This window comes from Mesoplodon mirus (genome assembly GCF_964341445.2).
Source record: "Mesoplodon mirus genome assembly, chromosome: 3".
NCBI lineage: Eukaryota > Metazoa > Chordata > Mammalia > Artiodactyla > Ziphiidae > Mesoplodon > Mesoplodon mirus.
In genome coordinates this window covers 110999974-111024129 of record NC_138978.1, presented here as the reverse complement: position 1 = coordinate 111024129, position 24156 = coordinate 110999974, and the positions used below count along the sequence as shown (strand labels likewise).

At 37.7% G+C, this 24156-nt stretch overlaps 1 protein-coding gene across 1 annotated transcript in view; it reads left to right on the top strand.

The window, feature by feature from the left end:
* SPAG17 (sperm associated antigen 17) overlaps positions 1 to 24156 on the top strand; it is a gene marked incomplete at its 5' end in the record, with an annotated part of 221964 nt that overhangs the window by 91737 nt on the left and 106071 nt on the right. Inside the window, 6 exons of the mRNA XM_082615114.1 lie at positions 321 to 412; positions 9045 to 9281; positions 10798 to 10909; positions 13021 to 13176; positions 14572 to 14685; positions 22898 to 23073. Coding sequence (XP_082471240.1) covers positions 321 to 412; positions 9045 to 9281; positions 10798 to 10909; positions 13021 to 13176; positions 14572 to 14685; positions 22898 to 23073 — 887 coding nt within the window. The remainder of the gene's footprint in view (positions 1 to 320; positions 413 to 9044; positions 9282 to 10797; positions 10910 to 13020; positions 13177 to 14571; positions 14686 to 22897; positions 23074 to 24156) is intronic.

The following is a 24156-nucleotide window of genomic DNA, read 5'->3' as shown; positions in this document are numbered from 1 at the left end:
AGAAAAGTTAAATTTGTTCTGTGTGGTCTTAAGGGGTTAAATTAGGATTAATTAGGTTAAAACTCTAGTGAGAGAGAGTCCAGTTCACTAAAAGCTTCAAAATCTCAACACTTTGAGAATGGAATGTACTGCCTCCACAGATGGTGAGTTGTTAATCCCTGAAAGAGCTCAGTTCCACTTCAGATGTCCACTCTAGAGATGGCAAAAAAAGAATTCAGAGATGAGTGAATGGGGATCCCCTACAACCCAGATGCTTGGTCCTTCTATGAAACCTTATTTTAGAGAGTTTTACTAAGAAGTTTAATTTTCTCTGATTATAGGTAACAAAGAAATGAGCAAAACAGAGATATCAGATCAAGAAAAAGAAAAAGAGAAGGAAAAGATTCCTTTTATTTTAGAAGGCTCTCTCAAGGTAATCCAAGGAAAGACAAATGACACTGACAAATCACAAGTTCAAAGTTATTTTGTGCTAGTTTGTGTGGTATAACAGGAAATGATCTTTTTGCTAAACTTGAAATGACAGTCTCTCCACCAAGCTATCTCCTCCACCAGATGATAAGCCTTTAGGAAACTGTGCCAAAATCCAGGGCAGTGCCTTGTTCATAGTTGGTAAACTCTGCATCTGCTGCAGGAAGTTGTTTTTGTTTGCATTTTTATTGAAAATTTTAATTACAAAAGTAATACATGCTTTTATAAGAAATCAGACTTAACCTGGCTGTCCTAAGACCCTGAAGTCAGAAATATTAATGATTTGGCATGTTCTATGCTCATACAAGCATGCATGCACAAATATAAGAGAGTATTCATGTTTGGTTTTGGTTTAGGTTTGGTATGTTTTTTGAATTTTTTTTTTTTTTTTTTTTTTTTTTGCGGTACATGGGCCTCTCACTGCTGAGGCCTCTCCCGTTGCGGAGCACAGGCTCCGGACGCGCAGCCTCAGCGGCCATGGCCCACGGGCCCAGCCGCTCCGCGGCATGTGGGATCTTCCCGGACCGGGGCATGAACCTGTGTCCCCTGCATCGGCAGGCGGACTCTCAACCACTGCGCCACCAGGGAAGCCCTGGTATGTTTCTTTTTAACTCTGCTACATGCTTTTTTCTCTTGGCAACACATCATGAATATCACTTCCGGACAATATCTAGAGATCTAACTTATTTTCATAGCATTATATTAGTCTATGATTTGGGTGTACCTTAATTTATTAAACAATTTCCTTAGTAATAAATACCACTTTTTTCTATTTATACAGAAATATTTAACTTTTATGTAATCAAATCAGTCATCTTTGGCCGAAATTTAAAAGACACAATGCCAGATTTTGTCAAGGATGTGAAGTAAAGCAAATTCTCATACACTGCTGATTGAAGTATAAGTTGGTACTTCCACTTTGGAAAATTGGACATACATACTAAAGTTAAGCATATGATTTCTCTTTAACCAAATAGTTTCACTCTTAAGTATATACCTAATATACTTATGCATGCATGTGTTCACCAAGACACATGGACACAGTTTTCCTTGCAGCATATTTTTTTTTTTTTTTTTTTTTGCGGTACATGGGCCTCTCACTGCTGCAGCCTCTCCCGTTGTGGAGCACAGGCTCCGGACACGCAGGCTCAGCAGCCATGGCTCATGGGCCTAGCCACTCCACGGCACGTGGGATCCTCCTGGACCAGGGCACGAACGCGCGTCCCCTGCATCGGCAGGCGGACTCTCAACCGCTGCGCCACCAGGGAAGCCCTGCAGCATATTTTTAATTCTCCCAAACTGGAAACAATTCAAAGATTCATCAGTAGAATGCCTAGAATGGTTCATGTAATGAAATACTATGCAGCTCTGGAAATAAATGACATATAGCTACACACAGAAATATGGATGAATCTCACACACAACATGTTAAGCCAAAGAAGAGAAAGTTAAAAGACTATATACCTTATGTAGGATTTCGTTTACATAAGTTTTTAAATAGGCAAGGCTAAACTAATGTATTAAAAATTAGGATGATGTTTGCCTTTGGGGCAGTACAGGTGGTTGGTAATTGAGGAGAAGCATGAGGAGGGCTTCTGGGGAGCTGGAGATCGTCTATTTCTTGACCTGGTGGTAGTTTTACAGGAGCACTTACTTGGTGGTAATTCATTCAACTGTTCACTTAGGATTTGTGCTCTTTTTGTATGTACGTTACAGCTTGTTAAAAAAAGGGTTTTAAAAATCTGTCTTTTTTTTATGGTTTTAGGGCTTCTGTGTTTTTGGTTCCATCAGGTTGATTCCACCTTGAGTTTGTATGTTAATTTTCCTGTACTCTCTTAGAATATTTTCATAGATATCCTTTTTATATTCAGAGATCTAATCTATCTGAAATACATGTTTTGTAGCATAATGTAAGGGTCTTTTTATCTGCCCAGATGGACTGTCATTTTACTAGTACCATTTAATTAAATGTAATATTAATCCCCACCCCTTAAACAAATTGGAATATTGATATGTCACATATTAGGTACCCATTTTTTAATCCATTTTTATAGATCCCTATAAAATGATAAGAGATATCCTGAACTCTTCTGAACACTACAGTGTCTACTGAGTGTTCGTGTCCTTCAAAATTCATATGTTGAAAACCTAATCCCAATGTGATGGTATTTTAAACCATTTTTGAATGCTGTATTCTGTTTCAGTCACCCACTTAATTATTCTTATACAAGTACCATACTATTTTAATTACAGTAGCTTTGTTGTAAGCTTATAGATTGTGTAGGCAGGAGCTGATTTCCCCACCTCCATCAGTATGCAATAACCCTCAAAAGAGCATTGGTTAAGATTGGTGAGCCTCCCTGGCTTCTTGGTATTAATGGTAAAGATAATTACATGGCAAATCTTTAAGTTTATTATTATTTGCTGCTTAATCTTATTCAATTTTTAAAGTATCTGTTGGTATTGAAACTAATATCTAGTGGGTTTTTTTTCCCTTTATTTAGGAGATATATTGAATTATGGAGATTGATTTAACAATATGAGTAACCTTTGTATTTCTAAAACAAACTTCTCTTCAGCATTTCCTAAAGTTTAGTCCTTATCCCACAAAACCACATATGCCATAATTGCCTAGGTATCTCTGGGGGGAGGAGAGACTTAAAATATACATGTTTTCACTCCATCCTAACTGATCTTTGGGAATAGAACCTAGGAATTTTAATTTTTAGTAAGCCCCTGGGTCCATCTTTAGTACATTATTGATGAAAAATTATAGCACCATTTTTTTCATGGAATGTTATTATTTTAATATTTTAATTAATAATTAATATTTGATTAATAATTATTTTAATAAACAGCTGACTCTGTTCTGATAGTATTTTATCTAGAATTTTTGTGTCTATGATGAATGAAGTGATAGGCTTTTGTGTTGTTCTTAACAAGCATTACTATTAAGGTTATGTTGGCTTCTTTTTGGGGGCAGCGCTGCACCTCACGGTATGTGGAACTTCCCTGAACAGGGATTGAACCCATGCCTCCTGTAGTGGAAGCGTGAAATCTTAACCACCAGACCACCGGGGAAGCACCATGTGTTGGCTCTTGTTTTTAATTTAAGTATAGTTGATGTACAGTATTATATAAGTTACAGGTGTTCAATATAGTGATTCACAATTTTATAAAGACAGCAATGGCTACTACAAAGGCAGCACCTAATCAAAAGATTGTGAAGCCTGTGAAGGTTTCTGCACCCTGAGTTGGTGGAAAGCACTAAGTTGACAGATGAGATTTTCAAATAAAGATCTGACTCTAACTAAAAAAAAATCACTACCTTTATAGTTGTTACAAAATATTGGCTATATTCCCTGTGTTGTACATTAGATCCGTGTAGTTTATTTTATACCTAATACTTTGTACCTCTTAATCTCCTTCCACTGTATTTCCCCTCCCCCTCCCTCTCCCCACTGGTAACTACTAATCTGTTCTCTATATCTGTGAGTCTGTTTCTTTTTCATTATATTCACTATTTTTTTTGTATTTTTTAGATTCTACATGTAAGTGATATCATACAGTATTTGTCTTTCTCTGACTTATTTCACGTAGCATAATACCCTCCAAGTCTATCCATGTTGTTGCAAATGGCAAAATTTCATTTTTTTATGGCTGAGTAGTATTCCACAGTATATATATATATATCACATCTACTTTAGCTGTTCGTCTGTTGATGGACACTTAGGTTGCTTCCATATCTTGGCTATTGTAAATAATGCTGCTATGAAATTGGGGTGCATGTTGGCTTTTAAAATGAATTAAGGAAGTGCAGCAAGGTTACTGTATGCAAGATTAACATAGGAAAAAATATCACTGGAGTTCCTATTCACCAGCAATAACCGATTAGAAAATGTAACATAAAACAAATATCATTCACAAGAGCAACAAAAACTATAAGATGCCAAGAAAAATAAATTAATAAAAGATTTTTCTTTATGGAGAAAATTATAACATATTATTGAAGGACAGTAAACACCTGAATAAGTGGGAAAATATACCATGGTCATGGATGACAAGACTCAGTTTAGGATATGAAATATACTCATATACCTTTAAAAGTATATACTCATACTTTCTTTTGTTTTGTTTGTTTGTTTATTTATTTATTTATTTATGTCTGTGTTGGGTCTCTGTTGCAGCCTGCAGGCTTCTCTAGTTGCGGCGAGTGGGGGCTACTCTTCTTTGTGGTGTGCGGGCTTGTTGTTGCAGAGCAGGGCTCTAGGCACGTGGGCTTTAGCAGTTGAGGCACATGGGCTCAGTAGTTGTGGTGCACGGGCTTAGTTGCTCCACTGCATGTGGGATCTTCCCAGACCAGGAATCGAATCCGTGTCCCCTGCATTGGTAGGTGGATTCTTAACCACTGCACCACCAGGGAAGTCCCGTGGGGCTGTTTTTAAATTGGTACGTTTTTCATATCTGTGCCAGGCTGACCTCTTCTAGATCCTGAGTCAGGTCAGCGGGTTTGGGTTTTGTTAGTTACATTGGTTGATTTTGTTTTCTGCTGTGTTCGGTGCACACACTTAACAGCCATCCACTTCTGCTCAGAGCTAAAAGGGTATTCAGCTTTTCTGATATAATCCTGTTGAAGTGCATCAAGACTCATCTTCACTGCAAAAGTAATTAAGGCTCCTTACATTGGTTTCCCCATTAGAGTGTTGTTTCTAATTACAGCATCATTGCACACAAAGCCCTCCTCAACAATTCTGCTAACAGATGGGTTGTAGAATCCATGAACAACATCACCATCAACAATCACTTCCACAAATGGATTGTAGCCAACTCCAGTAACCTCAGCACGCAGGCCATCTGAAGTAAATATATGGGTAACAGTCATTTTGTTCTTCATCAGGGTTCCAGTTTTATCTGAACAAATCATGTTACAGCAGCCCAGAGTTTCAACAATAGGTAGTTTTTTCACAATGGCCCTTTTCTTCACCATTCTCATAACACCAAGGGCTAGAGTCACTGTGACCACAATGGGAAATAGAAATATATTCCTATCAAAATTTCAGCAGCTTTTTTATGAACCTTGGAAAGCTGATTCTAAAACAAAAAGAAAAACAAAGGGATAGGAGCTTTCTTTCAGATAGTATTTTACTGGCAAATTCTATCTCTTTATTTTTACCTTTCTGTGGCTTTATAATTTAAGTGTGTCTCTTATAAACAAGGATTATAAACTAGATTTTTTTAAATTATACTGATGATTTTTCTTTTAGCAGAAGACTTGAATCCATTTATATCTATTCTAATAAACTATATATTAAGATATATAGTTTATTTTTGATTTTCAATCTGTTTTCTATTTTCCTACCTTTTCTGTGATCCTTTTTTCTTGTTTTCTTTTGTATGTTTTTTTTCTTTTTTCTTGCTATCAATTTGATGATAGGGAACACTAATTTTAACTCTAAGTAAAATGCTATCCTCCCTCACCAGAAGAATTCTATTTTTCATATTAGTAGACTGTATTATGGGGAAAAATTGTACTCAGTGAGTTGTCAATAAAATATTTGCAGAAATTACTTTTCTTGCTTGTTACATAAATACCTACACAATATCCTTGATATTGTCTTTTGACCCAAAAAGCCTAAAATATTTACTACCTGGCCCTTAATAGGAAAAGTTTATAATGTATACACTTTATTTCTATTCTACTAGTGGTTGCTCTAGATTTTCAACTTGTATATATAATTTAATGAAGTCTCAATAAAATATCTTTCTTCCAGAACAATATAAGAAATTATTAAAATGGCTTCCTCTCTCCCAACCTGTGTTTAAGTTTTATCTTGATTTTTTTGTTTCCACAAATTAGACATTATTATTGTCATTGTTTTATACAGTCAGTGCTATTGAGATTTAGCCCCATGCTTAGCATTTGTTTTGTTGAGCATTTCTTCTCACATCTTCTATTTTGGGAGTATTTCCTTTAGAACTTTCTTTAGTGGGGGTTTGTTGCTATTGAACAGGTCTCTTGGTTGACTTTTTTGTATCCTGTTAGTACTCTCAAGATTTTGTTCCACATTTTTCTACCTGATGCTGTAGTTGTTAATATTGGGTTGGCCAAATTTTGTTCAGGTTTTTCCATAAGATGTTATGGAACAGACTTTTTAGCCAACACAATAAATTGATTGTCGATCTAACTTGTCATTCTTTTATAGACAGTTCATCTTTTCTCTCTAGCTGCTTTGAAAACATGTGGTGGTGTGCTGGTAAATGTTTAGCATTAGCTCTCTAGGAAAAAAAATTCTGTACAGATAGATTATTCTAAATTTTACTGATATATGGTATGTATAGCACACAATTTACAAAAAATAAAATATGTAATACTCCTTATTGTAAATTCCATTTAGCCAGTTGATTCTCACAGAATTGTTTTCATTGATTTTTACTAAGCTCTTACACCTTTAGCCAGCCTATAGTTTCAATTGACAAACAAGTGTAGTTCCACAATGAATGCTGATTGATATTTTCATTTACATGAGCAAGTAAGTCAAAAGTGAGCAACAGAGGGATATGTCTCACTTATTCACCAATGACATTAGCAACTTCTTTGCTGAATCAGGTAATAGTTTTTAAATACTGGAAGAATATTTCCCCAATTTTTTTTGTGCTAGTTAGTGTAACAGCTCAAAACACAGCACACTGCATTATTAACATCTTCTCCATCATTTTTTAAAGTCTATATAATCAACGAGTTGTCAATAAATCTCTGATTTGTAGCATTTGCTGATCTCTGTAGTGTAAATACTCCCATCATGACTGACTTCAAGCTACTGATAAGATGTCACTGTATGTGGAGTTGGAAACAATATGCAGTAGCACACTGTTATAGTTCTACCATACAGATACAATTTACATAAATAACCCCGAGGGCATAACCGCTACTGGTCCTCGGCCTGTTAGGAACTGGGCCGCACAGCAGGAGGTGAGCTGTGGGTGGGCGAGGGAGGGAAGCTTCATTTGCTGCTCCCTTTCACTCCCCATCGCTCACATTACCGCCTGAACCGTCACTCGCGTTACCGCCTGAACAACCCCCAACCCAGCCCTGTCCGTGGAAAAACTGTCTTCCACGAAACCGGTCCCTGGTGCCAAAAAGGTTGGGGACCCCTGGCATAAATCACAGTTAAATGTAACAAAATAGTTAGGAAAGTGGTACGTTTTGAGTATTTATTGCCTTTGTTTTTAATGGTATTTTATTGTGCATTTGTATCATTTGATTTTAATAATGGATGTGGTTAAAACTGGCTTGCAAAATTCCTGAAAATTTAACAATAAACTCTTCCAACTCAATATGACCCAGATCCAGCACATCACTATCATTTCCTGGGTTTGATTCACTGGTTAGTGTCTTTCATCAGCTCCGGAAATGTCTCATCCATTATCTGTTCAAATACTGCCTTTTCAAAAATCCTATTCCATTTCCAATAGGGCTTTCAAACTCTCTGATTTTTGATACTCTCTTGTTTTGACTGATACTTTTGATGCCTCCTTTTCTTTCTTTAAGCATATTAAAATACTTATTTTATATTCTCTGTTTGATAATTCCAATATCTGCAGTCTTTGCAAGTATAATTTCAGAGTTTGTTTCTTCTTCAGGTTTTTGATTTTGACTTAGTTCCTCACATTTTGTGATTTTCCTTTGTGAACTCACATTTTGCCCACAATCTTTTCAGAATACTTTTAAGGTGATGTACATTTTGGCCACAAATCTATGTGAGGACAGGCTTGTGGTTAAGAGTTCTCAGGGCCGATTTCCTCCTGCCCTCTCTGCTCCTACTTTAACTCAGGGCCAGGGAAGCTGAGTAGGTTTCATGATTTTACTCTATGGGGCAAGATTTTTTTCTAGTTCACTCAGTGAAGGTGTCATTTAAAAAAAAAATACCCGTGCCATTCATAGGTCTCTGATCTCCTGGGTTCTGGCTCTAGTCCCTATAACTCCCAAAACCCAAGTTCCTGGCTTCCAGGGATGGGCAGGTAACCCTGGGAAACTGCTGTTTTCAGTTCTTTCTTCCCTCATTGAATTAGTGCTTTCTCATATTTTTTACTTTGCTGCCAGCACTGCTATGCATTACAATGATGATTTGATATTTTAGCCATCATTTCTGAAATATTTTATGCCAGGAATGTTTCTTTGGACATCTAGTCTACTATACTGCTGATTAACCATGTTTAGAACCTAAATTGGGGATTGGATTCTTGTGGAAAAGTATAAGAGCCAGGGAGACCAGCTAAGAGGCTGATGCAACAGTTCAGTTTAAAGCTAAAAAGACCTGAAGTAAAGAAAATTTCAACAGAGGGTGAGAGAAAAAACTGAAGTGAAGAGAGATCTCTGAAGAGGATTGTCAGGGTTTAGCATACAGAAGTTGGGTGAGAGAAAGAGAATCAAGGATGACACCACAATTTCTAGCTCAGTATTTTGATCCATCAGAGATACAGCTTATAAAAATCATGTTAAATATTCTCCAGAGTGAACCTGAATAGGATCAGATTTGTTTCAAAATCCTATTAATTTTTTTAAAATGTGTTTACAGGCATGGAAAGAACAAAATAGGTTAGCTGAAGAGGAACGCTTAAAGGAAGAAAAAAAAGCAGAAAAGAAGAGTAAGGAATCTGGCAAAAAGAAAGGCAAGGAAAAACCAGAGAAAGAAGATAGTAGGAATTTCAAGAGAAAAAATTTTTTAGAGGAGAAATTGAAAGAAGAGCAAATAAAGATCCCGGAAATAACAGAGGAGCCCCTCCAGGAACCAGAACCTGAGATCGTTTACTCGGTAAAATCAATTTTATAAAAAGCTCCTTTGGATCATTCCAAGTTGTTTGGGGAAGAACACAGCTTTTGTGGAAACATAAGGTTTTCAGTCTTCACTGCCACCACAGAGGCCTTGGGGTTTCTTCTAGTATAGAAGATCTCAGACATGCAGTCCATCCTGTGATACCTAGGACCTTCTTTGCAGAGGGTCACCAAGACAGGAACACCCTTAGGCCAGTTTTTCTTGAGTGCCATGAAGCTAGGTTTCTAGGGGATGGTAAAGATGGAAATTTGACACAAAAGCATTCACTTAGGTTTATGTAAATAAGCAACTGTGATAGGTCAACATGTTATCAAACCAAACTTGGGTCCACTTGCCTGCACATGGTAACGCCAGTCTACTGACACCGGGTCGTGGTGAAGGAAAGTGCAGCGTTTATCACAGGGCACCAAGCAAGGAGTCCTGGGCAGCTAGTGCTCAAAACAACCAGCTTCCCGATGGGTTTCAGGAAAGCATTTTTAAAGGCCAGGTGAGGGAGGGAAGTCGCAGGGTATGTGACCATCTCCTGAAGAATTCTCTGATTGGTTGATGGTGAGGTAACAGGGCAGTGTCACAGGGGTTAACATTATCAGTCCTTAGGCACCAGTAGGTCTGGGGGCTATGGTGCTCATGGTCATCAAGTACAATAGTTCATTTCTTCCATTTGGTGCTGGTTTTAGTATCTGTAAGGCAATTCAGGAAATGTGCCTCAAATACTATTTTCTAGGTACTTCAGAGGAGCTAAAGGAGAGGATATGGGGGAGGAGTCTGTCCCAGGAAGGCCCCATAGGGTCCTGCTCAGTTACAATAGTGGACAAAGAAGTTGGCTTTTTCTGTCTCAGATGATGGGACTCGCTGAGTACATTGGGTTATCGCTCTGTATGCACCCACGTTTCTTGCCTGTATACTTCTGTGAAAACTTCCCTTTGCCAATCTCTCCCTCAAGCTGTTTTATGAGAAAAACCTAATCAGGAAAATATTGGAAAAAAAGTAACAGCCCTTGTCCTTTCTAGTTACTACTCTGAGCCAGTTGTTCTTAAGCTTTATCATTCATCAGTATCACTTGGAGCTCTATTAGTGACACTTAGTAAAAAAAAAAAAAAAAAAAGTCTTTAACACATGACCTTCTAAAATGTAAAGTATCAATACTCCTCAGTATATTAGCTCTCTTTAAACAGAAAATTAACAGCCAATGAAAGAGAAATTGATAACTTTTCGCACTGCCTTGGCAATAGTCCAATGATTTGATTTGCACTGAGTTATGAGGATGCTCCAATGAACAGAGTTTAAAATCATGGACCTCCTTTAATTCTACCTGTCATTATAACACTACAGGAGGTGCCAAAGATAAGATAGACACTGGCCTCTGAGTCTACAAAGTGACAGACAAATCATTTAGCAGAAATTAGGCTTATGGCAGCTTTAACTGGCTTACATGGATGACCTAATTTTTGTCAATTACCATTCCACACTCAAAGCATGATGTTTTCTTTTCTAGTTTCGTGGATACAACATGGGAGAAACACCAGTCCAAATCTCAGGAACAAATTATTATCTGTATCCTTCCGATGGAGGGCAGATTGAAGTAGAGAAGACAACATTTGAAAAAGGTACATTTTGAAAGCAGCTCATTTATGGTTTGGAAGATATTAACCCATTTCAGATAATCCTGGGGCCTTGTACTCCTGAGTATGATAGGTGAGAGTAGTAATGTGCCCCCAGTGATTCATTTTTGCACAGTGTTCCCCACTTTCAGACTTCACACTCTTCTGTTGTAATAGCCTCTGCAAGGCACAGGCCAGCCATGAGGTTACCTGGGCACACTAAGACAAACATTCCAGTTGTTAAAATATGAAAATATTTCCATAGGGTTGGAAAATAGTATAATAGTAACTGCAGTAAGCAAATCGTTACTTAATAATGTTAATTACAACACATAGTGTTATCTCAGAAACTAAGCACATACTGTGAATTTCGAGCAAATTCCTGATTTGGTTTCTGGAGCACAGAGTTTGGGGGCCTGCTGCCGATATCCAGTTATTTTTGCTATAAAGAAATTGCCTCTGGATTCAGAAGTCATTAAGTGGGAGGGAGGTCTTGGAGATGAGCTGAGGAGGACCTAGTCTGGACAAAGGAAATGCTTCATTCTCCCCAAGGGAAGAGCAGATCTGGGCTCTAGGGAACTTACTGGGGACATCTTGTAGAGCCTCTCTTTTCACTGTGCTTTAAAGATTTCTTAGGATGGGTTTGAGGACCTGGGTTTTATTTGACAGCTTATTGTCTAGTAGGGAGCTGTGGTCTCTGAGAGCTGGGAAGAGTCAGTGGGGAGGGAGTGTGAGCAGGATACTGTTTAATGTCCACAAGATTATGCAACCCAACAAGGGACACCAGGGCTCCTCCCACCCACACTCTGTTTGTGACACCAGCCCGCCCCTTCTCACTCCCTACCCTTCCTCCAGCCCTTCTTAATTTTCCTTCCTTCCTCCCTTCCTCCCTTCTTCCCTTCCTCCCTCCCTTCCTTGCTTCCTATCATCAAATGACCATCAATTTAATGAGGAAATCATTACAAGAGTGAGAATGCTATTCCTTATGTGGAATCATGGCTCAAGCATCATTAGATAGTAACTGCCACATCAAACAAAAGATCCTACCAATGATTTTTAAAATAAAAAGGCCTACAAATTATTCAAATTATTTAAAGAATGGTTTGTGGTACAACTTATATCAAATGCCAGACTGTTTTATTGTATAAGGTTTGTTTATTTAAAACATGAAAGGGGGGACTTCCCTGGTGGTCCAGTGGTGAGGACTCCAGCTTCCACTGCAGGGGGCGGGGCTTCGATCCCTGGTCGGGGAACTGAGATCCCGCAGGCCACTTGGTGCAGCCAAAAATAAATAAATAAAGATAAAGACATTTAAAACATGAAAGGGATTTTTATTAATAGATAGGTGTGCATATTTATTTATATTACAATATTTTTTAGTGTTTAGTATTTTGAATATCAACCCTGGGTGTAGGGTACAAATAGTAGTAATTAAAAATGGAACTCAGAATCACAGAACTGAGAAAAGCACTGGACTCAAGTTTTAAAATGCTATGTTCCATTTTCAGTAACCATTCTTTACTCTTATCAATATTTGCATGTGCATATAATATATATGTTTCAGATGGTTCATAGTATATTTTTATCTTAATTCTATCAACTTTGAGATATGATCATTCAATGAAAGTTGAAAAGAAAAGGCTGGGTTAAAGAAAAAAGAAAAAAGCTGGAAGAGGAGACAAAGAATGAGTCAGAACACTAGCAGAAAATGTGTTGTTTGGGAAATTCTTATATGTTCCTACGAACAATAATAACTACTGTAACTAACATTTATGCAATTCTTTATCAATTACAAAATCCTTTCACATTAACCATCACGTGTGATTGATCATAAAGTTGAGTATAGGTTTACCTTAGCCAATTTGCTCTCCCTTCTGTAATTTGACTTTAGGTATGAGCAGAAAGTCTGCAAACATCTCCCTGATCCACCTGCTGTTTCTTCCTGGAATTCCACCATCACTTTATTCTTTTAGGTATCTTTTTATAAAAGTGGTGATATCCCTAGGTATTTCTAGTCCCTGACTTAAATGCTATGCTGCATTATTTAGAGGTCTTATCTCAGAGCTTAATTGGGGCATCACAATCAGCCCATTTTCTATCCCATGATTCTTCTCCAGGCCCAACTTTTATCAAAGTGAAAGTGAAAAAGGACAAGCACAATTTTTTAATTCATTTAAGAGACCCTAAGAAAATTGTGAAAAAGGAGAAAAAAGAGGATTATCCTTCAGAAGATGAGAAAGAAGAAAGAGAAGGAGAACAACATTTTGAAAAAGGTAAGCAGCTGTGTCTTTGAGGCAGCGGGTATCAGTACTTCCACCATAGGTCAAACCTATCCACCTAACAGAAACACATGCATCCCTGGCAGGTAGCATAATTGTGTAATATAATATGTAATAATGTAAAAATGTAATAAATGTGTAATTTTTACAGATGATAACTAAAGTGTTTTGCCATCTTGTTTATATACAATTTCCCTAATGTAAAAGGGATATACATTGTATATATAGCCCATCTATAGTGGGCTGCTTACTTGGTTTTGCCTCCTCTGAGAACCCAGCTCTTGATTCCAGCTGACATGCAGAGTCTACCTCGCCTGGCTACCTTTTTGTAGCAACATTGAGTTTGCAATGTCTTTTCTGGCCTGAATTTTGTTTTATGCACTGTACCAAGTGCAATCTCTAGGACTCAGGTCCTTATTAATTGATTGCTACTGAAGGTTTGGCTTCTCTGCAATACTGACTGTGAATGATAGGGTTTCTATCTATGCTCTATCACTTGGATCTCCATGTAGTATCAATTTTCTTAAACTGCAAGAAGAAGAAAAAAATCCTAAATTTGGCCATGAGCATCTCTACCTGCTTGTAGATGAGAGTTCCAAGTGGGTGTCCATTGATCATACACCATGAAACTTCTTGATAACACCATTTAACATGTCCCAGCAACACCAGCTGAAAAAATTAATTGCTTCTTGCCCAGTGTAGGCTATACCTGCAAATGGAGATGAGTTAATTAATACAATGCTTTTGGACTCAAGTTAGTAATAAGTAATAAGATCAATAACTAAATCTTGCTAATAAATTTAGTTATAGTCACAGTGTTTTATAAATTCAAGGTAAGAATACAATGTTTGACAAGTTTGAATGTACCCAAGAACTTAAAAACAGAAATTTAAAAATTACTCTTCTTTGTTTTATCTGATATAAAAATATATGGCTTAATATAAAAATTAGGAAATATAAGAATACTTTAAAAAGATGACAGTTGCTCATAATTCTACCACCCCAGCAGTAACCACTATTCACAGTGTATTTCTTTCACTTTATCATGATGAACAATTTCCTATTCATTAAATATTTTTAAAAATAATATTATAATAACTGTATGGTGCATAATCTATAAAAATATCAAACCACTATGCTGTGTACCTGAAACTAATGTATTATTGTAAGTCAATTATACTTTGATTAAAAAAATATATATCTAAAGATTCAAAAAAAACAAGACTTTTGAATGATTTCATAATAATTCATTGGTATTTGTACATATCATTATTTACTTAATCATATCCATGCTTTTACATATTTGGGTGACTTCCACTTCACACTGAGTTTTGCTTACATTTCTTTTTGATAAAACAAAAATGTCCTTGATTTGATTTTATCTTTTAGAAGAATCAAATGCAGAGAATAAAGCTGTCAGCAAGTTTGGATCTTTTTCTGCCATCTTGGAAAATGGAATCTGCCTCTCAATAAGTTACTATGGATCAAGTGGAATGGCACCAGGTAAATTAAACACAACAGAAAGGATAAGTGTCCCGTGACCAAGGGCAGCTGCCCACCCTCCATCAGCTTACTTGTTGATAAACATGTTCTGATTTAATGCCCCTCATTTCCTAAGCAGTGGGAATATATGTGTGTGTACATACATATGTGTGTGTACATATGTATGTACGTATATAATCTTTCATATGTAGAAAATAACAATAGTTTGACATTTTAAACAGCACTTTTCATACATATAATCTCACATATAACCACATGTACATACATATCAGTTATCTTTGTTAACCCATGAAAATGTCTGTTAGTTGGTATCAAAAAAACCATGATTTGCCAAAGAATCCTCTTGATTTTCTACAGAATAATATTTCTATGAATCCTGTGTTTATGGAACTCCTCAATGTGCTTCAGAACATTAATCTTATAGGAGCCATTCATTGGACATCTTGAAGGATTTATTTACCCTACTCTTCATAAACAAATTCTCCAACTGGAAGCTATTTCCTTACAAACCCCAAAATGACCTGTCACTTTACCAAGAACCAGTTAGGATATCTTGTGGGTTCTCATACATTTTAAAGGGATCTAACCACAAGAGATTAAGAAAAAAAAAAGCTTTATAAAATCAAAAGATAATCCCTATGTTGTGTGACCTTAAACTACATGTGAATTGTGGTGATCCAATTATCTGCCGTACTATGTAGTTTCATTTCTCTAGAGACAATATTCCCATGGATCATTAATCCATGTTTCTTACCTTGTGCCAAGTATTGTAGTACTTTAGTGAGTTAGAGAGCCCATTAAATTTGTTAGTATTTTTGCTTTATTTGGGGTTTTGACTTTTAATTTTATAGTTTATTCATTTTTAATCCAACACTTGGAAAAGTCATTTGTTGTCTAACAAATTATGTATTAAAATCCACAATCACACACAATCACTAACAAACCATACTCCTACTGAACAAGGTTATCATTATTTTACATTAAGATATTTACACTCTATAGCAACTATGTTGCTGCTATTTTCTAAGTGATTTACTTATTCTTGATCTAATCCTTAAATTAATATGTAATCTTTCCATTTAATACAGATGTTCCTAATTTCAGTTTATAGGTACTGCATTTGAAAATGTTTATAGTGTACATAATAAGTAATGTTTTACTTCCTGTATATTAAAAAAGTTGAAGGCATGAGTCTTTGTAAAAAGTATAAATTCCTTAAGGATGCATATAATACTAATGTTTAAGAATGTTTATCTGCTAGTGGCTAAACAACTTTCCAATCCAATTCCCCCCTCTTAATTCAATATATACAGCTCTCTAGAGCTTATTGATCTTGCTTAACTGAAACTTATGCCCGTTGATTATGATATTACTTTATGCTTCCAATTTCCTTCTCTCCCCAGCCCCTGACAGCCACCATTCTACTCTTTGATTCTATGAATTCAACTATTTTAGATACCTCACATAAGTGGAATCATGCAGTGTTTGTCTTTCTATGACTGGCTTATTTCACTTAGCATAATGTGCTCAAGGATCATCCACTTTGTTACACATTATAGAATTTCTTTCTTAAGACTTAACATCATTCCACTGCATGTATACAGCACATTTTATTTATCCAGTCATCTGTCAGTGGACACTTAGGTTATCTCCAGCTCTTGGCTACCCTAGTCTTTTTTGTGCCTTTCAGTTCCTTGATGAACTGTGCTCTCTCTTATCTCTGACCAATTGCCCATGCTGTGCCCCTTGCTCAGAATTCTTTCTCTTTCTACGTGTATCACCACTTTCAACAATGAACTTCCTCCTATACTTCAGGACTCAGATTACAGGTTACTTGCTCTGATGAATGCTTCACCCATGTGAACTGGGTCTTTGGAGTTGAGTGGAAATTGCTTAGGCAAAGAATCAAAGGAAGGGAATTCTATACCAGGAATAGCATGTGCAAAAGCTCAGTAGCATAAAAGCATGACACATTTGTGGAAAAGCAAACTGCACAGTACAGTCAGTCCTCTGTATCCCATATCTATGGGTTCTGAATTCACAGATTCGACCAACCTTGAATTGAATATATTATTTTTAAAAAATTCCAGAAAGTTGCAAAAAGCAAAATTTTGCCTCCAAATTTGCCCCATGCCAATCACTATGCGGAAGCCACATGAATGAAGTGATGTGTAGGCACACCCTACTGTGGCCACCTACCACGTCACAGATCTGCACTCTCTCCAGTGCTCATTGTCTGAGCACTGTTGGTCTGGTGTCCCGTTCATTTGCTACTGTATTGTGTGTTCATGCTTGGTTTCTGTGAAAAATGGCTCCCAAAAAGCAGTTAAGTGGTCAAAACAATCCCTCAAACGCCAAGAGGGAGCAGAAAGTGCTGTCTCTCGACAAGAAAATACAAATCTTTGATCTTCTGAAAAGTGGCGTGTGGCTTGCCAAAGTGGGATGTAAGGTCACTAAGAACGAATGGAACATTCTCACAGTAAAGCAGAAAGAAGCCGAAATTCATGGAAGGGTTAGAGCTGCCCCTACAGTGGCAAAAATGGTCTCGCAGGTTCATGACAAAGTGCTTGTATTTTGTATGTGGCTAGGGGACATGTTACAGAAGCATGTCCCTTTGGATGGCAAAATTACACATGAAAGAGCACTTAGCCTCTGTGAGCACTGTTGTGAGGGGTGAGGAGAGTCAGAGGAAGGAGTTTAAGGGCACTAATAGATGGCTGGTTAGCTGGTAAAATGCTGCACCCTCAAGAACTTAAAGATCACAGGAGAATCGACATCGGCCAGTGCCAAAGCAACATCAGTGTTCCCAGAAGAACTCAAGAAGAGAAAGGCTACCTTCTAGAGCAAGTCTTCAATTGTGATAAAACAGGCTGATGCCCAGTCGTACCTACATCCATCAGAATGCCAAGCAGGCCCTGGGGTTCAAGGACTGGAAAGCTTACCTTACTCTCGGGCTATGTGGCAATGCAGCAGGTCACATGATCAAGCCTAGTCTATGAGCAAACAACTCCTGGTCCCAAAAGAACAAAAACAAAAATTGTCCATGCTGTTCTGGCAGCACAACAGGAAGGCTTGGGTGACAGCCGTCTTGTTCTTGGAATGGTTCCACCAGTGCTTCATTCCTGAAATGAAGAAATACCTCAGAGAGAAGGAGCTACCATTCCAGGTGCTCCTCATAATTGACAATGCTCCCAACTAACTCAATTTCTCTGCCTCATTGACAAGGAAGTGGAAGTGATGTTCCTGCCTCCTAACACTGTATCACTGCTGAAGCCACTCAATCAAGCCATCATCAAGGACATTAAGGCAACTTATACCTGCCTCACCTTCAGGAAGATTTGTGCTGCCCTTGGTGCTAACCCTGATTGCAACATTGTGGATTTAGGGACTTCCCTGGTGGTGCAGTGGTTAAGAATCCGCCTGCCAATGCAAGGGATATGGGTTCCATGCCTGGTCCAGGAAGATCCCACATGATGCAGAGCAACTAAGCCCGTGCACCACAATGACTGAGCCTGCGTTCTGCAACTACTGAAGCCCACGCGCCTAGAGCCCGCACTTGGCAACAAGAGAAGCCACTGCAATGAGAAGCCCATGCACTGCAACAAAGAGTAGCCCCCGCTCGCCACACCTAGAGAAAGCCCACACACAGCAACAAAGACCCAATGCAGCCAAAAATAAGTAAATAAATAAATAAATTTATAAAAAATAAAAATAGTGGATTTATGGAAGAGCGTCACAATTGTGGTTGGAACTGTGCTTACTGCAGAGGCTGTAGGTGCCCTAAAGCCTAAGACAGTCAATGCATGTTGGAAGCCATTATGGAGTGAGGTAGTCGATGATCTCAGGGGCTTCCCCACTATTGATGTAGAAATCAGGAATACCTTGAATGTTGCAAGGGAAGTTGTGGGGGGAGGAGGCTTCTTTGACGTGATCTAGGGTGACATCAAGGAACACATAGAAGAGTATAGAGGAATCCTTACCAACAAGGAACTCAAAGATCTGCTGAAGTCATCTACAGATGATTATGATAATACAGAAAATTTAGAGGAAGCAGAGCCATCAATTTGGACACGTGAAAATATTGCAGTGCTTTTTGAATAGGTGCAAGTGTTAAAGGATATGGTCCTCAAGTACAATCCTTTGATGGACTGAAGCCTCTGTGGTATCCAAGGTATAGCAGTATGCCAACAATCATTGCAAGACTTGTTTGATGATGCAAAGAAAAGGAAGAAACAGCTTCCTATAACAGTGTTTCTAACTAAAGCATCTGCAGTTGTGAAGCCTAGAACTTCAATGCTTGAAGATCCTCAGCCCTCAACCTCCAGATATCCTGACATTAGTATTATTCAGCCTCCTCCAAAGTGACAGTGCCTGCAATTGGAACCCAATTCTCCTGACTAGATTATCCTTCTGACATCCTATCAGAAGACTTAACTCAGCCTGATGTCTCACCACTTACCTAGAGTGCCACACATCTCATCGCCTTGCCACATCGGTACCATAGACACCATATAGCTAATCATCATCATCATCATGCAAGTGTAATCAAGACAGGAGAACTAGGGTTTTGGTGATTGTTAACACTATGTGTGTGTGTATGTGTGTGAGAGAGAGAGAGAGAGAGAGAGAATTTTTTTTCTATGATTATATTTTCTATATGTATTTTAAATATTCTGTGTTTTATTCCATGTATTTCTCTTTTGGGTCATTAAACAAAAGCCATCTGTAAGTGTTGAAAGAAAGATAATGTTATGTTGTTGCTGATGCGTACCATGTAGTTAAGCACATGATGGTTGCATGATTCCATCTGTACTGAACATGTACAGACTAATTTTTTGTCATTATTTCCTAAATGATGCAGTATAATAACTATTTTATAGCATTTACATTGTATTAGGTATTGTAAGTAATTTAGAAATGATTTAAAGTATATGGGAGAATGTCCATAGGTTATATGCAAATAAATACTACACTATTTTATATAAGGGACTTGAGCATCCACAGATATTGGTATCCATGGGGTGTTCTGGGACCAACCCCCTGTGTATATTGAAGGACAACTGTATAAAGTACAGCTTGTATGGAAGTGTTTTGTGGCAAATGCCTTTCTTCTGGTTTCCCCTGTTGCTCTGTACTTTTCCTATCACAGACTTAACACACGACATTGAATACCTGAGGTTCTCTTCATCTGAACTTCTCATTACATTACAAGTTCCTGATGTCTCATTCATCACTGGTTACCCAATGCATGGTACATAGTAGTAGGTACTCAGTAAATATTTACTGATTGAGTAAATGGATGGGGATGAGAGGGAGGAGTTTCCAGCTGCCTCTAACTAGATGCCATTTGCTATATATATTCTGTACTTGCTATGAGTCAGGCATCTTGCTGGCACTGAGTCACTAAGATGAATAAAACCATGTTACATCTACTCAAAGAATTCATTGTCTAATGGGAACAGAAACCATAAATAGTGAAATAACTGCATAAGTGCTAGAAATTATATGTAAACCAAGTACTGGGGACAGCCAGAAAATACTTGAGAGAGAAAGTGTAGCATCTGAGATGAGACTTTATAGATGAGTAGGAACTATCCTGACAAAGCAGCAAGGAAAGGGAATTCTAGACAGTAAGAACCATTTGTGTAAATACATAGTTGGGTAAAAGCATGACATCTTTACAGAAAAATGAGAAGTTGAGTGTGACTGGAGTGGAGGAGGGTGAGCATTGTGTGTCCTATAAGATTTGTGAGTGCCAGAGTTTTTTAAGTACGAAAAGGGAAGTGACATGAAAAGATTTCATTTTAAGAACATAATCATAGTGATAGTTTGGAAAGTACACTGAGGTAGTGGCATTAGGAAACTGCTACAAAAAAAATCAAGCAAGAGAATCAGAATATGAACTAAGGTGGTAGGAATAGATGGGAGAGGCATGATTTGAGAGAAATTTCTGAGCGCTCCGTGACTGGTTGGATGTATAGGGTGAGTCAAAAAGAGAAAATGCATACAATCTCAATGTCTAACTTGAGAAACAAAGTTCATGATTGGTCATGGCATTGACTGAGGTTGAGAACATAGGAGGGAGGGTTATCTGCTTGGAAGAGGAGAGACTTACTGATTTTGAAATGTCTCCAGTACCACAAGCAGGGGGAGATGTCTAAGAGCAGTTGGAAATACAGATCTGAAGCTGAGAAGAAAGCTTGTGCCCGGCAATGTAAATTCTGCAGTCATTCAAAAAAACAAACAACCCAATCCAAAAATGGGCAGAAGACTTAAATAGGCATTTCTCCAAAGAAGATATACAGACTGCCAACAAACACATGAAAGAATGCTCAACATCATTAATCATTAGAGAAATGCAAATCAAAACTACAATGAGATATCATCTCACACCAGCCAGAATGGCCATCATCAAGAAATCTAGAAACAATAAATGCTGGAGAGGGTGTGGAGAAAAGGGAACACTCTTGCACTGCTGGTGGGAATGTGAATTGGTACAGCCACTGTGGAGAACAGTATGGAGGTTCCTTAAAAAACTAAAAATAGAACTACTATATGATCCAGCAATCCCACTACTAGGCATATACCCTGAGAAAACCATAATTCAATAAGAGACATGTACCAAAATGTTCATTGCAGCTCTATTCACAATAGCCCGGAGATGGAAACAACCTAGGTGTCCATCATCAGATGAATGGATAAAGAAGATGTGGCACATACATACAATGGAGTATTACTCAGCCATAAAAAGAAACGAAACTGAGCTATTTGTAATGAGGTGGATAGACCTAGAGTCTGTCATACAGAGTGAAGTAAGTCAGAAAGAGAAAGACAAATACCGTATGCTAACACATATATACGGAATTAAAAAAAAAATGTCATGAAGAACCTAGGGGTAAAATGGGAATAAAGACACAGACCTACTTGAGAATGGACTTGAGGATATGGGGAGGGGGAAGGGTAAGCTGTGACAAAGCGAAAGAGAGGCATGGACATATATACACTACCAAACGTAAGGGAGATAGATAGTGGGAAGCAGCCGCAGAGCACAGGGAGATCAGCTCGGTGCTTTGTGACCGCCTGGACGGGTGGGATGGGGAGGGTGGGAGGGAGGGAGATGCATGAGGGAAGGGATGTGGGAACAGATGTATATTTATGACTGATTCACTTTGTTATAAAGCAGAAACTAATAAAAATAAATAAATTAAAAAAAATGTAGATGACAGCAGGAGCCCCAGTAGTGAACAAGATACTCAGATCTAATAGAGATAATAAAGGCTCTCAGCCCTCACTGTGTATCACAATCACATGTGATTGTGTTTCACAACTATAAATGCCTGGGCCTTGTCCCCAGAGAGTCAAGGTGGGGGCCTGAGCATTTCATTTAATTCCATGAAAAATGATTATGGGCAGCCAGAGTTGAGAACATCTGTTGTGTAATGAGAAGGGGGGAAAAAACTGGGACCTACCAACATTTAACAAAGAGGAAGAGTTAGTAAAGGAGACTGAGAAAAAAGTAACCAAAGAGATAAGAGGAGATCCAGGTGGGAGTGTTACCCTGGAACCCAGAAGAGAATATAACCTAAGACGTAAGGGGATGCTTGGAAGTTTCCAACATAGTTCCTCCATGGATTGGCTCTCCTTTTAGAATTCTGACAATCCATTAAACCCAGAATAAAATTAGTCTTCAATAAGAAAACTTCTTTTATCATCTCAGCCAGAAATAATCTATTTCTTTTCTAAATTTCCTTGTTTGTATCTCTTATGTTTCTATTTAATATGTCCTTGTATTGAAGCTATTTGAGTACAGATCTTAGACTATTTTGACTTCATAAGGTCCTTTGTTTTTCTTTTTCATTATTATCCACTGCTCCACACGTTTTACATATGAGCCTCAATAAATATTTCTCAAAAAAATGAAGAGATGGTTACTGCCCTATCATTAGGAGTTTACAATCTAGATAGGGAGGCAAGAGTGTGTGAAATCATGATTCAATCAAATACATCGAAGTATTAAGTGCCTCAAACTTCTAAGCTACAATTTTGATTTCTAAATCAACTACATTACCCCTGAAACCTATCCAACTGATCAGTCCTACTCAGCAAGGTAAAAATTGCCAAGTGGTATAAATGTTTGAGATGTAAATTTTATTTAACAAACATATCAAATATAAATGTCTAATTTACTTGTTTCTCCTCTTTCTCTTTATAGAGGATAAGGATCCTAACTTGGAAGCAATGTTGAATATCCCATCAGCACATACTCCAACAGTAATTCCTGTTATAGTGAGTATTCCTCAAAGCAAAGGAAAAGGGAAAACAAAAAGCAAAGAAAAACCCAAAGAATCTCTTAAAGAAGAGGAGCTCCCAAAGGAAGAAGAGAAAAAGGTAAGTGGACCTTGCCATGTATTCCCAAACTCTGCTTCTGCCTCAGTGTTAACTTTTTTAAAATCATGAGTTATGTCAATAGTGTCATTACAGTACATATATTTTACTGTGCAGATTCTGTAACACTCCTTGTACTTTCAGTTTTGAATGGACAAGAAGAGGTCTGCACACAGGAGTTGAATTCCCACACCAGGAGTAATACTGTCTTAAACAAACTGTCTCAGGTCATTCATTTCAAACTCAGAATAACTAGTTCAACCATTTTCCCACATTGGATCTTGGATGTTCTTTGCTTAGATGGTCAAGTTCCTACCATTCCTTATTTTCAATACTGAATTTAATTCCATTGAGATAGACAACAATTGGAAGGGGAGGATCTCTAACTAAATAGTGGAAACACTTCTGTTAGGTAGATCTAGACTTAGATATTGATGTACTAAGAATTTAGCAAGACTAAAGGACAACCCACTTCCAGTTAAAGAGCAGTCCACCCTCTACCTCTAACCCTTCACCATATGCAAACAAGCACACACACATGCACACACACACAAACACACACACTCACACGCTTGAGAGCTCTTTGACTCTAAACATTTTCCTAATAGAAGTATATAGATCAAAAGAGTTTCTAAAAGAACGACAAGAAGGAAACTACTGATCAAATCTTGACTCTTTCAGTTTTACTAGTACAGTTGTACAGTTTGTACAATGTACAAATTCTCAACTTATTAGAAAAAAAGTGTTAAAAAGTGATCAGGGACCTGGATTTCAGAGCCTGACCCTTTGAAAGTTATGGGGTTTGAATGTTACTTAGCCTCTGCACCATATTTACACAGCTTTACTAGATGAGTTTTCTCAAGCTAGGACACTTGACCCTTAAGTAGAAATGTTCAAGTACTGAGTAGAGTATCCCCAGGTAACTCATTAATTTAGCTGAAAGCAATTTGGTGGCAAACCAGTCGGTCCACCCAACATTGTTTTAAATTGATGACAATGAAAGGGTGGGGGATAATTACTTGTTATGAGTGTAATGACACATTTGTCATGGCTTGTTTGTGTCTTTGAGCAGTATTGTTCATTTTA